Source organism: Bos grunniens, chromosome 19 (assembly GCF_055505025.1).
Source record: "Bos grunniens cultivar Pamir isolate PY7600 chromosome 19, Bosgru_T2T1.0, whole genome shotgun sequence".
NCBI classification, from domain to species: Eukaryota; Metazoa; Chordata; class Mammalia; order Artiodactyla; family Bovidae; genus Bos; species Bos grunniens.
This window is the reverse complement of record NC_141183.1, coordinates 24587139-24612314: the sequence shown is the minus strand read 5'-3', so window position 1 is coordinate 24612314 and position 25176 is coordinate 24587139. Positions and strand designations below refer to the sequence as shown.

The 25176-nt window shown below is 37.2% G+C and overlaps 1 protein-coding gene across 4 annotated transcripts in view; it reads right to left on the bottom strand.

Annotated features, from left to right (window-relative positions):
* NPEPPS (aminopeptidase puromycin sensitive) overlaps positions 1-25176 on the bottom strand; it is a 110309-nt gene that overhangs the window by 9978 nt on the left and 75155 nt on the right. For all 4 annotated transcript variants that reach the window (XM_086358000.1, XM_086358002.1, XM_086358001.1 and 1 more), the window contains 13 exons: positions 21327-21434; positions 19866-20066; positions 19324-19420; positions 19175-19208; positions 17631-17745; positions 15245-15409; positions 14303-14407; positions 13812-13872; positions 12159-12268; positions 9336-9399; positions 7430-7569; positions 5443-5577; positions 3975-4194 (listed from right to left, as the gene is read on the bottom strand). In XM_086358000.1, the coding sequence (XP_086214126.1) occupies positions 3975-4194; positions 5443-5577; positions 7430-7569; positions 9336-9399; positions 12159-12268; positions 13812-13872; positions 14303-14407; positions 15245-15409; positions 17631-17745; positions 19175-19208; positions 19324-19420; positions 19866-20066; positions 21327-21434 (1555 nt within the window). The remainder of the gene's footprint in view (positions 1-3974; positions 4195-5442; positions 5578-7429; positions 7570-9335; positions 9400-12158; positions 12269-13811; positions 13873-14302; positions 14408-15244; positions 15410-17630; positions 17746-19174; positions 19209-19323; positions 19421-19865; positions 20067-21326; positions 21435-25176) is intronic.

The following is a 25176-nucleotide window of genomic DNA, read 5'->3' as shown; positions in this document are numbered from 1 at the left end:
GTGGGGTGCCATTGCCTTCTCCCCATTAGCCATTAGGGAAATGCAAATCAAGACCACAATGAGATGCCACTTCAAACCAATTAGGATGGCTAAAATAAAAGACAATACCAAGTGTTGGCAAGGATGGAGAGAAATTAGAACCCACATATACTGCTGGTAGGAATGTAAAATGGTGTGGGCACTTTGAAAAAAAGTCCAGTAATTCCTTTTGAGGAATTAATAAACACAGAGTATGAACCAGCAGTTCCACTCTGGAGAAATGAATTCATAACAGTAAAAAAGTAGAAACAATCCAAGCATATATACACTGATGAACGAACAAAGAAAATGTAGTATAATCATGCAATACAATGAAATATTATTTGACTATAAAAAGGAAGTACTGATACATGCTGTAACACAGGTGAACCTTGAAAATACTGTAGTAAGTGAAAGAAGCCAAATAAAAAATGCCACACAGAGTACGATTCCATTTATATGAAATGTCAGAACAGGCAGATCTGTGAGGCACTAAGCAGATCAGTGGTTGCCTGGGACTGGGTTGCCAGGGAGTAGAGAGTAACTGCCAACAGGTATGGAGCTTCTTTTGAGTGTAAAGACATTTTTCTAGAATTAAGATAGTGGTGGTGGTGGTCGTTGTACAGCACTGTGAGAAAAGACTGAACTGTATATTTAAAAGGGTGCATTTTTTGGTATATTGATTATATCTTAAAAAAAAAAGTTAATACTAGCACACAAACTGATAGATTCCAACAGTACAACAAATAAATTGTGATATATTCATACAATGAAATACCACTCAGCAATAAAAAGAAATGAACAACCTATATGTATCTCTAGAACATTATACTGAGAGAAGCCAGATAAAAGAACAGAATATATATTATGATCCCACTTATATAAAGTTCTAGAAGAGACTATATTAATTTAGGTTGACAGAAGTCAGAATAGCGTTTGCCTGCAGGGGGTGGAAGGGTAGGGGGGTGGCAGGAACTGACTGGGAAGTAGCTTCAGAACAACCTCCTGTGGTGACGGAAATGTGGTATGCATTTGTCCAGTCACTGAACTGAACGTATGCGTTTTGCTGTATTTAAACTGTAACTCCATAGAAGGTTTAAGGAAACCATAAGAAATCAATAGACAACACAACTAGAGACTAGTTAAGGTTCTTAAAAGAACCAATTTATAATTCTGGTGCTGATTTGCTGTGTTTATGTAGAATCTTTATTATTTTGCTATATTTGATTCTTCCATCTGTAAAACTGGAAAACTGAAGACATTCTCCCTATTTAAAAAAGGTGTTTTTGAGCCCTTGAAGTCTCACATATTATCATCATGAAAGAAAAGTGCAACACCCATCAATTTACCTCCATCTGTGTCCATCTACTTCCTGTCTTGTTCTTAGGGATCTGCTGTTTTACAACCTAAAGCCAACTCCTCTCAAGTATTCAGCCATCACTCCAGCAGCTACCTCTCTCTTTCACATCATGAATTTTTCTTTACTGTATCATTTTCATCAACAAAGACATATTATAAAATTCCCCACCATAAAAAAAAAAAAGTGCCTCCTTGGTCCCACATCTCTCTCCTAGTCCCTTTTATCTGATTTTCTTTTTAGCAAAACTTTAAAAAGTTGTCTGAAACTGCTGCCTCCTTTTCCTCTCCTTCCATTCTGGTGGTGTTCACCACCACGCCATGTGAAGCTGCTCAGTCATGTGTGACTCTATGTGATCCCACGGACTGTGGCCTACCACACTCCTCTGTCCATGGGATTTTCCAGGCAAGAGTACTGGAGTGAGTTGCCATTTCATTCTCCAGAGTATCTTCCCAACCCAGGGATCAAATCCGGGTCTCCCACATTGTAGGCAGATGCTTTACCATCTGAGGATGGGAAGTCCTGGTGGACTTCCACCATGCCATAGAACCCAGTTAATGTAACCACCAGTTCATCATCATTCTGCCTGACTTGGTACAGTATTGGCACAGTTGATCGCTTTTCCCCCTCTACTGCTTAAGGCTTCTAGGACACTCCTCTTCCTCCTAACTCTCCTACATCACTGGCCAGTCAGTCTCCTTTGCTGATTCCCCCTCTTCTACCCAATCTTTGAATCCTGAACTGCCCAAGGACCCAGTCCTCACACCTCTTTTCTCCACCTACACTCAAGCCATAGGTGGTCTCATCCAATCTTATGGCTGTAAATACCATCTACGCACTAAATGTATTACTCAGCCTGCACCTCTAGGCATGGTACTCTACTTGGATGTCTAAAAGGACCTCAAATTTAACATGTCCAAAATGAAACTCCTGATTCCCTTTTGCACCCAAACCTGCTTCTACAGAAGTTTTCCCTGTCTCTGTATATGGTAACTTCACTCTTTCAGTTCTTCAGGCCAAAATTTGATGACTCCCCTCTTTCTCCACCACACAGTCAGGCCACCACCAAGTAGTTTTAGTTCCACCCTCAAAACATACCCAGAATTTACTACTTGCAAATGCTAGTCGCAGGCAGCATCCAGATGCATTACTCAAACAGCTTTCTAACTTGTCTTCCTACTTCCTCTTTTGCCTCCCCCGCTGCAGCCTGTTCTTCACACAGCTGAGTAAATCAAGTCATGTTCCTCTGCTTCAGACTTCCAAATGAGTTTTTCATACCACTAAATGTGAAAGTCCCAAAGGTCCTGTTGGAGCTGCTCTGCTCTCACCCTCCTCTCTCCCACACTTACTCTGTCCTGACTTTACCAGCCTCCGTGTTACTCTTTGAGCACCTAAGCATGCCTCTATCTCAGGTCTCTTGTACTTGCTGTTTTCGGTTTGGACCATTTCCCTACTACATGGCCTCACAGTTCTCTTCTACAGGTCTCGGCTTATGGTTAAATATCACCTCACTGGTTTTCCTGCATTTTCCCGTCCACTCTCTATCCTATAAAACAGTGGCTTATTACTCCTACTCCTGACCTACCTTACCTAAACTTTTTCTTCATGATACTTGTTGCCACCTAAAATATTATCTATTGAATTGTTTGCTGTGTCTTCCCCCAGAATGAAAGCCACACAGGGCAACTTTTTATTCACTGTTATACTACCAGCTCTTAGTGTAGTACCTGGTATATACTGGGTGCATAAGTGCTTGCTGAATCAGTGGAAGAAAGATATAGAGCTCTAGACAATTTTTACTATTATTCTTATTGCAAAAGACTCCCAGAACAAGAAGGGCAGGAGGAAATACAACATTCAGTTATTAGCATATGGTAGAAAATATATCTAAAGCCTGTACTCACTATTCCTAACATTTACATGATAGCAAAAGAATACATGATTACAGAAATAAAGAGAACACATGTAGAAAGCAAATAACTCCTTTAACGCAGAAAACTGGCCTCTGTGTCTCTCAACACCATTTCAGGTCGTACATAGGTGTCTGGTATTTATGGTAACAACAAAATAATCCAAAATCCCCTTTAGCTTTTCTTGATTAAAAATGGGCCTTTGGAACTCTGTACAAGACTTATTTCCACCATTTGCTCTGTGCGTAAATCATATTTAGCAACAAATACACATACTACTGTTTTTATGTTGGTTACCCATGTAAATTCACCAGGAGGCTTAAAAGTCCCAAGTCTTAATTTCTAGTTAGCTGAATACATAGTAATGTCCAATAGATACAAAGATGATGTTACTGTTAACCACAGCTGAGTTTTCAACTCATTAGAAAAGACCCTGATGCTGGGAAAGACTGAAGGCAAGAGAAGGGGACGACAAAGGACGAGATGGTTGGATGGCATCACCAACTCTATAGACACAAGTTTGAGCAGGCTCCAGGAGATGGTGAAGGACAGGGAAGCCTGGTGTGCTGCAGTCCATGGGGTCGCAGAGTCGGACATGACTGAGCAACTGAACAACAACAGCAGCAAATAGCTGAGGTAAAAAGGACCAATTTCTGATCAATTCTTTCCGCATTTAGTACATTCATTACCTTCTCCAGGTTTGGGGTCCCAGCCCAGTCTCTCCCCTATAGGTGAAAAGACATCTTTCACAAACTCTTGGATTTCCTCATAGAAGTCTGTGTGGGACAAGAGAGTTGAGAGAATCCCCAGGTTACAGCTCAGGTCGCTCCATACAGTATAATTGGGCTCATTCACAAAAGCCTCCATGACTTTTAGAACCTCTACAGTGCTAATGATTCCAGCTCGAGCCTGGGATAGGAAAAAACATAAATCAATCTAATCTTCAAACAAAAACAAAACAAAAAGCACAAGCATGCATTTTTGGCACTGTCTTATGCTAATTAGTCATTCCTTAGGGAAGAGACTAAGACTATATAAGTTCAGAACACTGTAGAATTTTATAAAGTAAAAACTGTATTATGACATTCCTTACTTTTTTGCTACTTGTAAAACAGCTACTTTTTAAAAATGTTAAAATTTCACCAATTTAGAAAGAACAAAGAAGAAAGAACAGTTAACTTCCTATTTCTATTCAGTTTCTAGGGTCTTGGTATTGTTTGTCTTTTGAAAATTTTCATACTGTCAGAAAAGGTACAAAAACAGTTGGGGCTTTGGTTTTTGACAGAGGCGCTTTCTAAACTGGAGCTGCAAACTGTGTCAACTTCAGCCTGTCCTTTACTCATTTCTAAAAGAAGACAAACTGGAAGGTACTACAAATTCATCCCTTTCAGAATTAACTAACAGAGTTAGGAAAAAGAACTTCTGTTACAGCAGCCAACTGCACAAACACACCACTCTCCTGGGACAGGTCTCTCTCAGCAATGAGCTCAGCAGATGTGAGGTTTTGTGCATCAATGCTAATCTGTGTTTATACAAAGGAGGAATCCAAAACCAGTTACTATAGACGGGAATGAAAATTTCAAGTCCAATTAAAGGAACATTAGGAGGAATCTGACAATTTTATCACAAAGACATCTAGAAATTATCTAACCTATGTTTTGGAGTTATAAAGATAATACTACTAAGTGCTCCTTTAAATTTTTTCTTGAACAAAGCTAAATATAAATATCATTTTAGAATGATAATGGGCTATTATAATTTGAATAGTAATGGAATGTTTAAAAAATTCTAGAGTCTCCCAGCAAAGTACAACCACTATTTTAGAAAAATATAAATCACTCTGAATTATTTTTAAAAAATCATCAATAGAGAAATCTCTGCAAGGTTCATGTCTGTGTCTATTGAAAAGAATTTATGCCTTACAAATGATTGGTTATGTACAGTTGCAGAAAGCTGGCTTAAGAAAGTGAGATTTGTTTCTGGAAAATTATATAGGTTCAATCTTGCATATCAATTAATAATTAGTCATTTTCTTTAGTCCCAAAGGCATGCACCTCTCAGGAAGAACTATATTCTTCTAATTATGTTCTAGTCAGCCATTCCAGGAAAAACAAAACCATTTAATCAACAAAATCCATCATACTACTTGAGGCTCACCAAGGAGAAGAGGTCATTCTGTAGTCCAAGTCGATCCACTGGGGGGAGAGAAAGGTCGCGAATCCCTGGTAATAAACTCTCCAGCATGGCTGAGCTGTACTGGGTCCGGTAAAACCCGACTGTTCCCAGGTTTAACTGGAAAGACATCCAACAGGTATTATTAAACAGTTGCAATTATTTTTTAAATCAGTTTTTTGTAGATATGAAAAGAGTTTTAGCTTTAGTACACCTGGATGAAAAACAATGAAGCTCATTTATGTTAACAGACAGGGAATAAAATGAAACAACACATAAAGATAGTAATCACTTGTCAAAGATAAAAACAGAGGCAATACAAAACAGAAACTTGACATAAGTGAGAGGCAAAGTGAGTGACAGTGGGAAGAACACAGCTGAAAAGGAGGAAATAATCGGGCTAAGTTTCTAATTTCAGTGGATAGTTTTCAGTTCATAGAAAATATTTACTGTATATAAAAACTCTTGGATAATAAAGTCTCCAAGGAAGACTAAACCTTTACAAACATTGATCTGCTGAACCCAGAGTCTCAACAGAATAGCAACTGCCAGGACCTAGATTTTAAAGAATTATATGGACTTAAAAGGCAACTTCATATGATTTTTGGAGTGAGGTAATAATCATTGACTATCACTATTTTCTATGCTCAGTCAGTAAAGAGTCTGCTTCCAATTCAGGAGATTGCCTGAGATGCAAGAGACCAGGGTTTGATCCCTGGGTCAGGAAGATCCCCTGGAGGAGGAAATCACAACCCACCCCAGTATCCTTGCCTGGGAAATTCCACGGTAGCAAGAGTCAGACACAACTTAGTGACCAAAGCATTATTTACCAACACTCAAAAATATGTTTTATAATACTTATATACAAAATATTTTAATGATAAAATGACAGTATAAGATATACATATTTTACTATTTATATGTACTTAAAAATCACTTCACATTTCTAATACAGTAATTGTTTTGATTCCCTGTATCTTTTACTATAGGAAGAATACCTTTATTTACCTAATTATAACCATACTGTACTTTTTTCTTATAAGAAAAATTTCATACTGCTACATATGCTCCAGGTTATAATTTCAAATGGCAATATAGTAGACCACTGAGAATATTTTAAAATATATTTAAAACAGAGTAAGAAATAGTTCTGCAAGCATGAAAGGCTGAGACAATATGTAATTCTATTGCATGTGTGCATGTTTAGTCACTTCAGTTGTGTCCAACTCTTTGACTCAATGGACAATAGTCCGCCAGGCTCCTCTGTCCATGAGATTCACCAGGCAAGAATACTGGAGTGGATTGCCATGCCCTCCTCCAGGGGACCTTCCCAACCCAGGGACTGAACCTGTGTCTCCTGCATCTCTTGCATTGCAGATGGATTGTTTACTCACTGAGCCACCTGGGAAGCCCATAATTCCTATCAGGAATCTATAATTGGGAGAAAAATTTGTAGCAGATATTTTCATTATGAAAGGTAGAGTACAGAATGATGAAAAATAATATTTACTGTTATTTTTGTGAAATGCCTTTAAAACACCAGCTAAAAGGAACTTCCCATTTCAGTGACACAAACTGATTATTATGTCTGATCTCACTTGATTATAGTTGTACACACACAATGACAACATACCACTGAAGTTAACATGTCACTACAACGACAGGGCAGTTTGAAGTTGCAAGACTACAAATGTTTTGGTTAATGCGACTTTATACAGAGACTACTCTTTTTTTCATCTTTAATCCTATCCCTTTTTAATTGCTTATTGACCACTCCCTTACCTGACATAAAGGCAAATATCTAGACAATACTAAATTTCACATAAGAAAGTTTAGAAATGTCTTTTTCTTTTCAAGTCCTAGACCAAAATGAATCAGTAGAATTTAGAGCCAGCCATAAAATGCATACAGGAAATGAAAGAAATAAATCAATTTAGTTAAGATAAAAATGGAACGGCCTTTCTGGACTCACCTTCACCCACTGGTCTGGTTTGACATCTTTTAAAACTATATTCATCTCTGGCTTGTCCATCAGAATCTTCATTTTGGCATGGCTGGAATCTTCACTAGTAGAGATTGTGATAGGAACCATCCATTGGGGACAGTCTTCTCCTTAAGCAAGAGAATAACAAACAGAAAACTTGAAAATAATTTTTCACTGGAAGAAATGTAAAGTAAGGTAGAGAGGGGACTGGTGTCCCATGTATGGGCTTGAACCTGTTAAGCCAACAGCTCCTTTTTAATGATGCATGAACTCTTCTAGGTAACCTGAGTAATAATGAATAAAGAACTTACTAACAAAATCATAACAGCCTATAAAAAAGAGAACAACAGAATCTGTATTTGTGTAAAATCACAAATACAATGATTTTGTTGTTTTTCCCTTTTCAGAGCAATATCACACTTAGTCTGCTTAGTCGTGTCCAACTCTGTGTCACCCTATGGATTGTAGCAATAGAGATAATGATTTTAATGATAAAAGACATTTCGAGTGGGTTAAATCTCTCATACAGCACTTAAACAAACTCTAAAGTGCAGTCCTTAATAGGTATATATACTGCTAAGACACTGTGATAGGATACACCTTGGGAGCTGTTGGATTCCGTCACTGAGGAGTCATAGCTAAAAGCCAAAGGTTTTGTAAGACAAATACATATACTCTCTCAAGTATTAGCAAAACAGATTTTGCATTAAGATGCCAAACAAAAGAAAGTCATAGCCCAGTACATTAATGGAACTATCTTAATCACTTAAATAGCTTTATGCTATCAGGCTAAACCACAAATGAAAATTCTCTCCTGACGCTAGGATAATTCAGGTTTTAATACAGCCTACAGTGGTCACAGAGCACTAGAAAAACCCGCAAAACCTGTCGGTCATACAGTGCAGACTGCTGGTATATGTGGAAAATAGCATCTGCGATATTATTTATTTAGATAATAAACCTGTCGTCGGACTTGTCAGGCACATTTACTAAGACAGCAATTCTCGATGCTGGCAAGGCTAAGAGTTGAAGGCTGTAACCTTGGTAGAGTGCATCATCATTTGGTGGGTCGAACATGAAAAGGCACTGGTGGTTCTGATAAACCTCTCTCCCTGTTGACAACGATTTTAAAGGAAGTGATAAAGGTGCATAAAAATACTTCTTAATTTTTCAATTTATCTGTAATTCCCTGGGTACAAGAGTCTACTGTCATGTAGAAATATTTGAAAAAGCACAGTTGAGTGGCAGTTAAGAGTATAAACTTATATAACGCAACTATTTCATTTGAATTCCTACTCTTTAACTCATTATATAGGTGATCCTGGACAATCTAACGTACCTAGCTATGCCTCAGCTCCCTCATTTGTAAAACAGAAATAATACGACCCACTTAGTAGGGTTGGTAAGAGTATGAAATAAGGATCGGCTATAGTGCTTACTAGCACAATGACTGGTACAAAATAAATCTAAATAATCATTGGGCTTTATCTGCTTAGTTACTTACTATGACCAAGAGTTTTTTTTTTTTTAAAAAGTCACTGTGTATACACTGGGTACACAAGTATACCAAATGTACTTAGCACACAGGGGCATAAGACTTGGTACAAAATTGCATACCAAGTTTTCTTTCAGGGATTCAGGCTAGAGACATCATTTCTTGATGTTCATATCTTTATCCATTCATTATAGCCTCCAATAACACAGAGAGACGCAGAATACTACAATACCCCATGAACCTCCTTTTCCTTCCCTATCATTTTTATTCTATTACCATTTCCTTGTTTCTATTTAATTCTATTATTTTTACATGGATAATTATTTATTATTAGTTTGAACACTACTGGTATAGTATCCAAATTTACTGATTAGCTCCCATGTATAGCCATTTGCTTACCAACATATGGTCCACTGGCACAGAACTTCTTTTGGGACAACCTCAGTAATCTGTCATCTTCTACCTAAAGAAGCAAAACAAAACAAAGGTTGTAGGAGCATTAACACTTTTTTTCCTTAGAGGAGACATTTCTGTGACAAAGCAGAGGTGAAACCAGTACAGCCAAATGGCTCCCGAATACACAAAATGCAATGGTGATAAACATGATGATACTACAGAATGGAAGAAAACTCACTATTTCTCAGTAAGGTCTCAAAATAACAATACTCTAAAAATAAAAGGCCAGGTACTGAGTAATATTGCCCATGAGAACAGAGATGTATCCAGATGAGAACTTCAAAATTTCAAAAGGGAGACACAGTTAACTTATGAAGGAGGGTTATATGTTTAGTCTTTTCCATTTCCAAAAAGTGGCAACATTAAATTAGCATGTGGATTCAATATTCAAAGTCATTTAGAATAGATACATGTATATGGATGGCTGAGTCCCTCCAGCTGTTCACCTGAAACTACCACAACATTGTTAATTGGCTTTACCCCACACAAAATAAAAAGTTTCAAGTTTGGGTAAAAAAAAAGAATGACAAACATGAAAGCAGAACACAACCTATTTCAAAGGATAAGCTTTGCAAAGAAAACACAAAAAAGGCAGGGGGAGAGACTGCAATCAACTAAAAAACAGAAGCAACAAAACCAAGTACATTAAAAAAAATACTTCAACAATACTCAATCTTTTGCTTATTGTTTGTTACTATACTGTAGAACATTTTAAATAACACAAGCTATAACAGATTTAAGATCACCTGAATCAAATGTAAAGTTGGGTCAATGACCTTTATAAAGGGATCAACTAGAGATAGAACTGAAAACTTAAAAATCTGAGTGGGGAAGCAATGGCCACTTCAATGCCATAAAGGAACTACTAATGAACTTAACTACATCACTGATTAGTTATGTATCACACAGATTTCCTTGAAAAAGTTATTAGGTAACCTTTAAATAGATTCAGAAATAAAGCAAAAATATTTAAATTTAGGGACTATAAGGTGAGAGATCATAATCAAGATGCTATGTTGCAGAGCTCTCCTATTTGTAAAAGAACTAAGTCATAGGCATGCATTTTATTGTAATGTAAAAAGGAGGATGAATTTGGCTATGCTTGCAGACGAAAAAAGTGCAAAAAAAGTAGCTTGAAAGTAGCTTGATGTTTTAAGTTCCTTGAGTCTCAATAACATTGGGAGGAAGTGGAGTATTAGTGTCTTCTCTTCTGATAAATTATTATGCTCTTAAAAGTATACTCTACTTGAAAAAATTATGGCCTTAGTTTGCTTTATGTATAATCATTAAATATTTTAATAGTTTTGAGGTGTTGACAGTTTTTGAGGGATAGAAATTCCCAGAAGTAAAAGCAACAATCATCTTTGTATATTATTCTTTAAACAGGTAAAATGAAAACCATCTGTCAATCTGTATAGAGTGTCAATGTCAAGTTTGATCAAGTCATCTCCTATAACAGACTATAACTCCAAAGTGGAGAAAGAAGACTAGAAAGAAACAGAATGGTCACAATGGTAGCTCATTAAAGTTTTAGATATCTTTTCCCACCAAGTAGGATTAATTGTGTTATCTAAATTGCCTTTTCAAATGCTTGCAGCCAATCTGAGAGGTCCTCCAATGTGTATACTTTATTATAAAATACAGTCATATTTAAGCTTAAGATGTGTCTCTAAAAGGTTAACTTGCAAGCACTTGGGTGCATTCTGAGAGTACACGGGCTGATTTAAATGTCATCTAGATTCTTAAATTACAGAAAAGCAAATTTACTAACTTAAACTGCCACAATGAGAAGGCTCTGTAAAATATTAGCTTTAGGGACAATGCAGAACCACAAGGACAAACACATACAAAAAAAGAGCTATGAATCTTCCTCCCTAAAAATGAATAGAATTAATTCTCTATGCAGCTCATAAAACCATGGCAAAGAATTTTTTTTTTTTTTTTTAGTTCTACCAGTTTATTGCTACCAACCCGTCACCCTCCACCCTCACGCACACATGCTCAGTCATGTAACCCCATGGACTGCAGCCAGCCAGGCGCCTCTGTCCATGGACTTTTCCAGGCAAGAATACTGGAGTGGGTTGCCATTTCCTTCTCCTATGGCAAAGAAATTTAAGAGAAAGATTTCACAATTTCATACAATTAAACTAAGTTAAGACAAACTTTCTGATGTGCATTATAGGATGATGTGTAATTTTCAATCCTTCTGGAGGACAACTCATTTTGAACTACACCTGCCTGAATTCAGATAACAGTTCAACTAATATGAATGTAATTCTAATCAAAGTCACATCACACTGCCATCCAATATTAAAAACTAATTTTGAAGAATGGTATTATAAATGGGTGTTGAATTTTATCAAATCTTTTTTATGCATCTAGTAATGCATATGGTTCTTCTAATTTGATTCTGTTAATGTAGTAATTATGAGTCAATATCTTGCTTAATTTGTTTAATATTAAACCAACTCTGCATTCTTAGAATAAATCTCCTTTGGTGATTTTAGAGTTATATCAACAATGTTACAGTGTTTTCCTCGAGGACAGTAAGAGCAGACAATATTTTGTTTTCTACCGTACCCATGTATAATTTTAAAGATGTGGGGCAAACTTTTGGGTATAGAGATAATAAATCACTGAGAAAAGAGTGTAAGGGCTGGTTTAAATCTTACCTAGAATATTTAAAGTACAGAAAAGCAAATTTGTAACACCGACTGAATTTCATTTAATATATCAGACAAGTTGAAGAACTTGGTAGAAGTTTACCTGTTCTGCTTCTACATAAATGAGAGGGAATCCCATTTGTTTGGTCCAGGTATTCATCACAGCTGCTATAGGTTTACCACTAGCATTTTCTAAACTTTCCCAGAGATCCTCTAGAAGATAAATACAAACAATGAAAATCTAAAATGTTTACATTTTTATTTTTGTAAACAAACCAGAAATTTTATATAACTCGAAACTGCATCATTGACCAATTTTGTATTTTTTTCAGGTTCAGGAAACAAACAGTGGACCAAATTAATGTTACCCTTGCCTTGCCATTAAGTGAACTATATTATAATTTGTTCCAATTTATTAAAAAATTACAGATTATAAACAAAAGACAAACAGGTGAGTTCAAACAAGAAACAGGAACAAACAAATGGAAACATATTCAAGAATACTACAAGATGATCATTCACAAAATTAAAACCATTATACCCATTCAACTAACAGAAGTTAAAAAATATTCAATGCTGATGAGGCCGAGGTAAAGTCCATATGGTCAAACAACTCTGGTGGCTGAATAAGCAAAACAACCATACAATGTAGCATAACTATAACAGAGGAATGAACAGAGGAAAAAGTCCTTAAAGAAAAATCCAAAGAATAAAGTTTCACAAGACATAATTTTTGTTCTGAATCTTGAAGAGGAGTTGCTTATTAGACAGGGGAGAAAGGAACATTCCAAATATACGGACTATATGTACAAAAAGGAAAGTACTGGGGAATTCCCTGGCCGTCCAGTGGTTAGGACTCTGCCCTTTCACTGCTGTGAGCCTGGGTTGGATCCTTGATCAGCGATCTATTAAATTCCTGATTGGGGATTCTATTAAACATTAATGACGTTACACAAATCTTCTTGCTTTTTAAACTATTTTTGTTCATTAAGGAACTCAGTTTCATAATCAATCAACTGCTGCTGCTGCTGCTAAGTCACTTTAGTCGTGTCCGATTCTGTGCGACCCCATAGACGGCAGCCCACCAGGCTTCCCCATCCCTGGGATTCTCCAGGCAAGAATACTGGAGTGGGTTGCCACTTCCTTCTCCAATGCATGAAAGTGAAAAGTGAAAGTGAAGTCACTCAGTCATATCCGACTCTTAGTGACCCCATGGACTGCAGCCTACCAGGCTCCTCCATCCATGGGATTTTCCAGGCAAGAGTACTGGAGTGGGGTGCCATTGCCTTCTCCGAATCAATCAACTAGTACACCTTTATTCTTCCTTTTGACTCTAATATCTAATAAATCATAGACTATCATAAAATTTTAAGAATTTCCTTCAATGAAAATCTGCAGTTCCACAAGTTCAACTCCTACAAATGGTTAATCTGCAGCTATTTTAATGTCCAATGGTCAATTAAGGGCAACAATACCCACAAATCACCAAAAAAGAACAAGCTCTGGTAAAGTAAACAGAACTTTTCAGACTCTTCAGCAAAACATTGAGCTGTGGAAAGCAGACTACTAAAGGTTGACCAAAAGGATAACAGGTCCTGATTCATACTGATCTATGATGTAATATATCTTCAAAAAAGTCGACTTTATTTCCTATCCATCACATGGAAAATCGAGTATTTAGAAAAAAATAAAATATCGTACTCTGGATAATGTGCCGACATTCTCTCCATTTCTACCTCAAGTTATTAAAAATTACCTGTGGCAGCATTCTTTTGTTGGAACTTGGTTAAATACATGTTCATTCCTTTCTTAAAGTCCTGAGAAAACACAATTTTTAAAATCCAGGAGAGTGAGAACTCAGAATTATAGTATATTTTGACTACAGAGTACTCAAGAACTAATTTACTCAAGAACTAATTTACTCAAAATTAATTGAGTATTAGATTTACTAAAACACAGTAATGTCTATTGTCTTTCGTTTAAGAATGTATACGCTTTGCCTTCTACTTTTGCTTTTAAGTTTTATACCAGACTTCCACCAACCCCCAAAATATATTTGCAAGATCATTCATTTAAGAGACCAAAACAGTCAACATAAAAAGAAATAAAGATAAGCCAGAGTAATATTCTTATAGATTCTAGAAAAATTACTTAGGAACTTAACCTAAATAAAATCAAACTTTTCTTTTTTATGTAAAACTCTGTGGGATCACCATAAAAGAATTAATTATTATTTTTTTTTCTTACCTTATCTCCAATGTAGTCATGTAGCATTCGGATGACAGATGCACCTTTGCTGTATGATATTGCATCAAATATCTCATCAACTTCAGAAGGATGGCCCACACTGACCTGGCAGACAATATGATTCAAGGTTATAACAGGAAGCAGACAAACTGTAATAATGAATTACATAAAGAGCTTTCTAGGAAAACTCTTCTAACTCAATAAGATACTTTTTGCCTTTAGGTGACTCATACTGTGTAATTGTTTAAAAGGGTGTAATAACTAATACTAATAAAACAGAATACATAACACAATCCCCATCATCTCTTTAGGGCCTGGGTTCCAGTCTTGACACTGCTTTGCTGGAAGGCAAGTCACTGTGGATCTCTTTGGAGATAGGGAGGTGAAGGTAAGGAAGGGAGAGATGAAAAACACTGGACTTCTTGCACTTATTGTAATGGCTAACAGTTACATAGGACCCAGGTTAAATATGTCAAAGTAGACTGTAAGTCTAGCTCTTTGGAGGCAAAATTTATACATATAAACTAGCCAAAATAGGACAGATTAAGTCAAAAGAATTAAAATATATATAAAGCAATGACAACAACAAAAGAGTATGTTTAGAATTTTCTTTGAAACAACAGAATCCTAATATTACCCAACAGGTATGGTTCCCCCATTACAATTCAGTAAAAATCTATTCAGTGAATGTTTATGGATACAGAAAACTTGCTTCTACAAAGATACAGATTTTAAAATGAAATAGAACTAGAACTTTGTAGAATTTCAAGGGGATCTCCTTTGTAGCTCACTCAATAAAGAATCTGCCTGCAGTTTCAAGATGGAAATATAAACTATAAAAGTGACATCACTCATGCAATTTTCTTTTCAAAGAAAATTTTAAAAACTACATATTTCATTGAAAGTGAAAGCAAAGGCCAATGACTGAAAATTACGTCTCACTTCAATGGGATGGCTGTTATCTAAGGCGTCAAGCTCCTGAGCTCGTGTATAATCAGCAGAAACAAACTGAGTCCAGATATCATACTCTGGGAAGCAGTGGTCTACACACAGATACTCAATCCATGATGCAAAGCCTTCATTTAACCAAAGATGAGTCCACCATTCCTAAAAACAGAAGATGGAAATATGTAAAGAAAAGAAGATGCTTGTCACTCCACTAATATAAAAAACTCTTATGTCCCTTCCATTATACTCTAAAACTCTTAATGAGCTAAAATTCAATTCAAAACATTTAGTAAATAACTCACATCTATAAACAAAAGAATTGCCAAGAACAGCCAACTGGTGACACTCGCATTATCACCACTGTTAAGTAACTTTTTGGTACTAAAGGTAGAAGAGGAGGAGGAAGGGGGATGAAAAACACCCTCAAGATGGAAAATGGGAAGGGAGTGCATAAATGTGTGTAAGAGCTACACTGTCATATAAAATTCAGTTTAATAAACAACTCTCTTTAAGAAATCAGAAAGTTATTAGGACCAAACAAGGAAAACTGGGAACTATCTCCATAATGACAGGGGAAAAAATCATTGCTGAGTGACAAATTAAACTTTCTAGATAAACAGAAAAGCAGTATTGCTTATACAAGAATTGCATGAAATTAACAAAATGTCATAGCAGTAAGTTTAAATACAACTGGTATTTAAACATTTATAGAATATAAAATTCTCATTTGTTAATAATAAGAATAGTGGAGTGGACAAAGAATATAATGGGTCACAGACAAAATCAACTTTTTAAAATAGAAACAAACTTGCTAGAAAGAGATTTCAATCTAATTTTCATTAAAGTTGATTAAATCTCTTATTAAAAAAGCAATACTATATGAATTCAAGATAAAGGACAAATGTAATGGTGAAAAACAAAAGGGTATTTAAAAATTCTGAAAAGATCAAATGTTTTCAATAAAGTGATAAATGGCTATCTGTCCACATGCTTTGCGTACTTATTTAACTAACAGACTCCATTGGGATAAGCTGGTACAAAGCTAGTAATTTTCCAACTCTCTCTAAACCCCTGTATTTCAGTTAATGAAAAAACTGACATCCAATAACTAGAAGTTACTCGAATACAACAGAAAGATGTTTAAAAGCAACATGAGAATGCACACATTTCCCCTACTAAAATTTAATACTGGAAGTTTAAAAATAAAATCATAAAAAATAAAATCTGCTCACACAGCAAAAAAAAAAAATTGTTTGGTAGCAACAAATTTGCTGCGTTAGGAGAAAGGAACATTTCTGACATATTTGAACACAGGAACTAGCATACTTAATTTCATGTAAAAGTATATTTCAAACAACCTTTTCTTCTTTTTTCTTTTAACCCTTAAGCAAAATTTTAAACAACCAAAGCAAAAAAGAAAGGATTTACTTTCAAGGGCTGACTTTCCTTAGGAACTCTTTCAGACACATTGCTGTTTCGGTTGCTAAGACATGTCCAACTCTTTGTGACCCCATGAACAGCAGCATGCCAGGCTTCCCTGTCCTGCACAATCTCCTGGAGTTTGCTCAAACTCAGACATTTAAGAGTTGCTAAATGTTTTTCTTTCTTGCTTATTTCTGTGACATGTGGTCTCAACTAACATCCAAGTTGGGCTCTGCTCTTTGGCAGCCTAAAATGCCATCAGGGAATTTGGCTGGCTCCACAATCTCCAGTTCTTTCTTTGCAGAGGTACTTCTAGTTCACTTATTAAAAGCTGTGCTTCCAAGCTCTAACACAGTTGGTTGCTATAGATAGTACTCATTTAGAGTAAAAGGGAAAGGTCAAGACTAGAGGATAGAGATCATTCACTACAAACATTACAATAAACAAGGACTTCAATAGGAGAGCTGGACATTTTAATATTCTTCAGTTATTCTGTAGTTTCTTTGCCTTCATTTCTATCAAATATCAGCTTAAAACTTTAGGCAATGAAGAAAATGACCCTTAAAAACATTTCAACCTTATTAAAGATAGTTTGCTATTCATCAGGTTACTTTACAGCAAGTGACATATGACACAAGAAACTTCAGTTAGCCTGAATCTCACTGCATGGAAATTGTCTATCTAAGTGGAATCTCTTCCTTTCACCCAAATTAATATCCTGACTTGCCCCATTTACAGGCAGTATTTAGAACAGTTTAGGTAGTATTTTCTGTTGAATAAAGATTACCTGTATGTTCTTAATTAACATGGATATCCTGATAAAACCTTTTCAAAATAAAGTTTTTCTATCAAAAAAACTTTTTTGGTACAAATTGCCAGCCAAACCTGAAATACTATTTAGCCAACATAAAGTGTAGCAGGAAAAAAATATATTTGAGCACTTAAAAATATTAAATACCATAGTAACAAGATTTCCAAACCATTGATGGGCGAGTTCATGTCCCACAACCAGAGCAACCCACTGGCGTGATGAAGAACAGGAGTTTTTTGGATCAATAAGCAATGCAGTCTCCCTGTGTTTAAAAAAAAAAAAATTTTTTTTTTTTTAAATAAAAGTATTTCAATAAAAGCAGGCATGCAGAAGTGGGGGAGGGAGATTCAAAAAGTAAATAAGATGGTCAAGTTAGGCTTTAAAGATGTCAAGAAAACATTTCCTCAGAGTACACAGGATAGAAAAAGCTCTGCGAAGATTAAAGACTACTCCAACTGAATTCATACAAAAGAAGATCAAAGACGTGACACAAGTTTAATTATCAGTTTGTTTCTAGGATAGCTGCCTGAAATTTTAGGAAAACTATCTAAAGGAATTAGGCATTACTGTGCTAGACAGAAAGAGAAGACAGTTCTTCCATTAAAAGCAGAGAAGTGGCAAGCTGGGGGAAGATGCATTCCACAGTCCCAAAAAGAACACTGAACACAGTGTCCAAAACTTAGCTCATCGAAGAAGGCAATTGAAAGTAGAAGGCCAAAACTTGTTTACAGACACTGCTTTTAAAATTATACAACCCACATGTTTGTATTGTGGTGACAGACATGTAAGAACTTGGCTGCTTCGAAGTCACTTCAGTTGTGTCCGACTCTGTGTGACCCCATAGACGGCAGCCCATCAGGCTCCCCCGTCCCTGGGATTCTCCAGGCAAGAACACTGGAGTGGGCTGCCATTTCCTTCTCCAATGCATGAAAGTGAAAAGTGAAAGTGAAGTCGCTCAGCCATGTCCCACTCTTCGTGACCCCATGGACTGCAGCCTACCAGGCTCCTCCATCCATGGGATTTTCCAGGCAAGAGTACTAGAGTGGGGTGCCATAGCCTTCTCCGAGAACTTGACTGCTGCTGCTGCTAAGCCGCTTCAGTCATGTCCGACTGTGTGTGACCCCACAGACAGCAGCCCACCAGGCTCCCCCGTCCCTGGGATTCTCCAGGCAAGAACACTGGAGTGGGTTGCCATTTCCTTCTCCAATGCATGAAAGTGAAAAGTGAAAGTGAAGTCGCTCAGTGGTGTCCGACTCCTAGCGACCCCACGGACTGCAGCCTACCAGGCTCCTCCGTCCATGGGATTTGCCAGGCAAGAGTACTGGAGTTGGGCGCCATTGCCTTCTCTGGAGAACTTGACTAGAAGACATTAAATCAGGGGAAGTTCTTCAAGCTGGATATGTAACTATGTAACTACCAGGAGGAAGAGAAGGCACTGAAATGAGAAACTCAGCCAAAAATACATTTAGAAATGCTACTAATGCCAGATGCTCACTTTAAAATCTTACACTCTCAGATAGTAGCACCAGAGGGTGTTCATCTGCATTCTTGAAATGTTCAAGGAAATGGGGGAAGGTAGGAAAATTTATGGCAGATCATAAAGCAGAAGCTACTGAACTGTAATTAGGAGTGAAGCACTCATGAAATCAGTGATTTAAAAGACAAGGTAGGGTAATACATCATTAACATACCTATAAGTAACAAGGCCCCAGTTCTCCATGGCACCTTCATAAAATAAAATACAAACATTTATTGATATTTATACATACTTCTTCTTGAAAATCATAAAATTCAAAATAAAAGTTATTACAATTTATCAATAAAGTGAAATTTACTTTACCAGCTGCAAAGTCTGCAATAGCAATGAGATCAATTTTAGGTAGAGGATAAGGAACATTGAAGTAGTCCTTATAAAAAGGCAGAGTTTTAGCAGCAACCTATAAAAGTATAAAGAAAAGAACCATCTGATAAATCCTATTGCCATTCCTACAGAAATCCACAAAGGAATCCAGTTGCAAGCCAAATATCTCAAGTTATAAGAAACCAACCCTGGGGGACCCCACCTCCAGAGACTGCTTTAGCCCTAAGCTTTGTATATGTCAGCCAAACTTTAATCCATTTATAACTCAGTATGAAAAGTACAATTATATATGTCCCCCCCCCCAGGTTAATAAATTCCATTCTAATATTCTCTTAATCATTATCTTTCAAAATGTTAACATCAAAGTTGCTAGTTCCAAGATTCTATTAAAAGTAAAACCAAAGCAGCACAAGATATTTCAGATTAGATTATAAATAACTGTACTAATAATTGATCAGAAATGTAAATTCCCCAACCTGGAGTTATGGACTGTTGGAACAATCCTCTTCAAGTACATTTACCTCTAACGCAAATTTTCCTTGCTCTGCTTTGCCAACAGGGGTGTAAACACGGACACACACACCATCTTTTGACCTTGTTTCTACAAAGTCATATTCACCCACAACAAATGCCACCAGATATGTAGACATGACAGGTGTGCGAGCAAACTTCACTTCCACTACATTTTCATCATCAGGGTATGGTTTCCGATCAATTACATTCTTTAAAAAAAAAAAAGGAAAATTTAACAGATTTACATTAAATACCTTAAAGCAAACACTACCCCCAAACTGTAGGCTTTGTAACCTTTTCTTCCCCCTTTCCAGCACTGCTTACTTCTCTATCCTAATTTACCCAGTACTATTACACTCTCAAGGCTTTTCCTGTTAATAAAGAAAGTGAACTGATGAAGCATACACAATAAGAAGTTGGAGCTGAAGTGTTAAAACTACCAAGGATTTGTAAGGTAAAAGAAGCAACTTTTCTTGAATACCTATTAACATAACAGGTATTGGGATGTTTTAAGACTTTAATACTTTTCAAGTGAACGAAGGATAGAAGACAACAAATATTAATGAAAATAAAATGTAGTTGTGAAACTGGACATTTCAAAAGGGCACAGATTTCTAGATTTAGAGCATATTCTATATGAAGGTTGGCTCTAAGCAAATTTGTGACAAATCTCATTTACTTTGAGAGTTCCCTAATTTCCCTCTTTTTCCTATTCAGGCTCTCAGTTTCCTCAAGTTCTTGCTATTTTTTCTTCCAAGCAAGACTTATTCAAGAACTGATCTGATAAATTCATTTGCATTAAACTGCAAATGAACATTTCAGTGTAATTTATTAGCTTCCTCTCTAAGAACATTTGAGAAAAGCATCTTTAAGAAGAGAATCTACAGAATTCTCTCCACTAATAAAGGAAGCAAAAGCCAGTTATTTCAGGTCCAGTAGGTGTTTCCAAGTTCCCTAGACTCCTATTATAGTCTACCGGCTACTCTATGTCTTAAATAAGGCAGTCTTAGACAACACATTTCAAGTAGTAAATGCTTATTCTACTATGAATGACATTCAATGACATCAGTGAAGGGAGCACATCCAAGAACACAATCAGTTAAAACCTAAATACACTTCATTATGTGGCTGTAACTTTTGTCATTTAGTAACAGTATCAGATTTTTTTTCTCTCAAGTAATAGTTATTAAGTTCATTTCTTACTTAGATTTCCAAATTAAAGAAAGCAGGTAATCTTGTTAACATAGCTTACAAGAAATTTCTTCCAGGGTGCGGGAAAACTCCGCAAATGAGGCAATAAAAAAAAAGAGGGCTTATAAGAAACTAAGAACACTAACATTTGTGCTCCCATTATGTGTCAAGTACTGTGCTGGGTGACTAGGTAGTTCCATGCTATCCCATCTAATCAGCAAACAAAATATGCTAAATGCTTATTCAAAATATAAGAATACTCATTAACACATACATACCATGTTTGATAAAGCTACTCTGTCTTTAGGAACAACCAATGAAATATCAAAAGTTGCTTTGATGGCAGGTTCATCCCAGCAAGGAAAAGCTCTCCGGGCATCAGTAGCCTTAAAAAAAGAATATGAAATATGAACTATCACTGAATGAACCTACCGGACTATTTCACGTAACAACCATTTCTTTCTATCATTCATTCATTCACTTTTTCAAATATTTATTTTCTACTTAGCGCTAGGCAATAAGCTAGGCACTGATAACAAAGAAAATGCAAGGTAGCACTTTCATATACAACACATAAAACTGTCAGCATTTGGCCTACTTATTTAGAGAGATCTCATTCTTTCTGTAAACATAAAAGTAATAAACTTTAAAACAAAATAAGATTTAGTGGTGCAGCAGAATATTAGTTATAAAATAAAGAATCTTTCATAAAATAGAAATAGAACCGCTGACAAGATTCTGTATCTTGCCCCTCAGTCACGTCCGACTCTCTGTGACCCAATGGACTGCAGCATACCAGGCTTCCCTGTCCTTCACTATCTCCCAGAGTTTGCTCAAACTCATGTCCATTGAGTTGATAATGCCGTCTATTCATTTCATCTTCTGTTGCCCCCTTCTCCTCCTGCCCTCAATCTTTCCCAGCATCAGGGTCTTTTTCAGTGAGTTGGCTCTTCCCATCAGGTGGCCAAAGTATTGGAGCTTCAGTATCAGTCCTTCCAGTGAATATTCAGGGTTGATTTCCTTTAGGATTGTCTGATTTGATCTCCTTGCTGGCCAAGGGACTCTCAAAAGAGTCTTCTCTAGCACCACAGTTCAAAAGCAACAATTCTTTGGTGCTCAGCCTTCTTCACGGTACAACTCTATACAGACCTTTGTTGGCAAAGTGATGTCTCTGCTTTTTAATACACTGTCTAGGTTTGTCATAGCTTTTTTTCCAAGGAGCAAGCATCTTTTAATTTCATGGCTTCAGTCACTGTCCGCAGTGATTCTGGAGCCCAAGAAAATAAAGTCTGTCACTGTTTCCACTGTTTCCCCATCTATTTGCCATGAAGTGATGGGATCGGATGCCATGATCTTCGTGTTCCGAATGTTCAGTTTTAAGCCAGTTTTCTCATTCTCCTCTTTCACCTTCATCAAGAGGCTCTTTAGTTCCTTTTCAATTTCTGCCATTAGGGTGGTGTCATCTCCATACCTGAGGTTATTGATATTTCTCCCGGCAATTTTGATTTCAGCTTGTGCTTCATCTAGCCTGGCATTTTGCATGAGGTACTCTGTGTATAAGTTAAATAAGCAGGGTGACAATATACAGCCTTGACGTACTCCTTTCCCAATTTTGAACCAGTCTGTTGTTTCACGTTCGGTTCTGTTGCTTCTTCATTTTTTTTTTTTTCCCCTGAATAGCATGTGGGATCTTAGTTCCTCATCAGGGATCAAACTCATGCCCCCAGCAGTAGAAGTGTGGAATCTTAACCACTGGCCTGCCAGGAAAACATATACTTCTGAAAAAGGATTTCTTGGGGCTTCCTTGGTGGCTCAGTGGTAAAAGAATTCGCCTGCCAATGCAGGAGACAAGGGTTTGGTCCCTGATTTGAGAATATTCCATGTGCCATGGAGCAACAAGCCCCCTGTGCCACAGCTACGGAGCCTGTGCTCTAGAGCGCAGGAGCCGCAACTACTGAGCCCACATGCTGCAGCTACCGAAGCCCAGGTGCCTTAGAGCCTGTGCTCTGCAACGATAAGCCATGGCAATGCCTGCACACCACAGCTAGAGAGCAGCCCATGCGGACCACAACTAGAGGAAAGCCTGCACAGCAATGAAGACCCAGCACAGCCAGTAAATAAATATTTTTAAAAAAGGATTTCTCGAAGGAAAAATGTGACATGTCTGACTGCACTGTCAAAGAAATTAAATAAATTATGAATTCTACTAAACAGTAAATAAGATGTTTGAAAAAGTAAGTAGACTGTAAGGAAAACAATACACAGAAAAATTCAAATTAGGAGTAGCACTAAATAAAATGACACAGATAGTAAGATCTAAGTTTATTTATCTATCTGGCTGCATTGGGCCTTAGTTGCTGCACACAGGATATTTTGGTGTGGTGGGTGGGCTTCTCTCTAGTTGTACCTAGTTGTGGGTGACCCACAAACTGGAGAACAATAATACCAAAGAAGTTCTTGCACTATGGTAAAGGTTCTAAACCCCAAGTAAGGCTTCCCAGCCTGGGTACTGGACAAAGGGACTGGGAATCCCCAGGAAATCTGGCCTTGAAGGTCAGTGGGATTTGATTACAGGACTTCCACAGGACTAGGGGAAACAGAGACTCCAGTCTTGGAGGGCACAAACCAAATCTTGCACGCACCAAGACCCAGAGGAAAGGAGCAGTAACCCCACAGGAGACTGAGTCACAACTACCTGCTAATGTTGGAAGGTCTCCTGTGGAGGTTATGGGTTCACAGGGGCTCACCACAGGGACAGAGGCACTGGCAGCATCAGACAAGGAAGGCCCCTCCCTTGGCATAGTAAACCCTCTTGGAGTTTGCCATTAACCCTACCATAGGGCAAACAACTACCAGGGAGGGAGTGCAACCACACCCATCATCAGATAATTGGATTAAAGCTTTACTGAGCAAGGCCCTGCCCACCAGAGCAAGACCCAGTTTTTCTCACTGCCAGTCCCTCCCATCAGGAAGCTTACACAAGCCTCTTAGCCTCCTCCATCAGAGGGCAGATCGAAGAAGCAAGAAGCACAGTCCCACAGCAGCTAAGACAAAAACCATAACCAAACAGAAAGTTAATCTCGATGAAAAAGCAGAAAGGTATATCACAGATAAAGGGACAGGATAAAACCCCAGAAAAACAACTAAATGAAGTGGAGATAGGCAACCTTCCAGAAAAAGAACTCAGAATAATGATAATGAAGATGACCCAAGATCTCGTGAAAACAATGAAGATACAAGAAATGTTTACCAAAGACCTACAAGAACTAAAAAACAGATGCATAATATACTAGAAGGAATCAAGAGCAGAATAACTGAGGCAAAAGAAGAGATAAATGACCTGGAGGACAGAATGGTGGAAACCACTGCTACGTAACAGAATATAGAAAAAAGGATGCAAAGAAATGAAGACAGCCTAAGAGACCTCTGGGACAACACTGAATGCACCAACATTCACATTATAGGGGTCCCAGAAGGAGGAGGGAGAGAAAAAGGACCTGAGAAAATATCTGAAGTAATAGCTGAAAATTTCCCTAACATGGGAAAGGAAACAGTTAACCAAGTCCAGGCAGCACAGAGAGTCCCAGGAAGGATAAACCCAAGGAGGAACACACTGAGACACATAGTAATCAAACTGACAAAAATTAAAGACAAAGATAAAATATTAAAAGCAACAAGAGAAAAACAACAAATAACATATAAGGGAACTCCCATCAGGCTATCAGCTGATTTCTCAATAGAAACTCTACAAGACAGAAGCAAACAGCATGATATATTTAAAGTTGTGAAAGGGAAGAACCTACAACCAAGAATACCCAGAAAGTCTCTCCTTCAGATTTGATGGACAAATCAAAAGCTTTCCAGAAAAGCAAAAGTTAAGAAAATTCAGCACCACCAAACCAGGTTTACAACAAATGCTAAAGGAACTTTAAGAAGGAAACACAAGAGAAGGAAAAGACCTTCAAAAAATAAACCCAAAATAATTGAGAAAAAGGTAATAGGATCATACATACTGATAATTACCTTAAATGTAAATGGATTAAATGCACCAACCAAAAGACATACACTGGCTAGGCAGATGAAAACATGTGCATGTACGTACTTCCACTTACATCACTGTGCTTGACC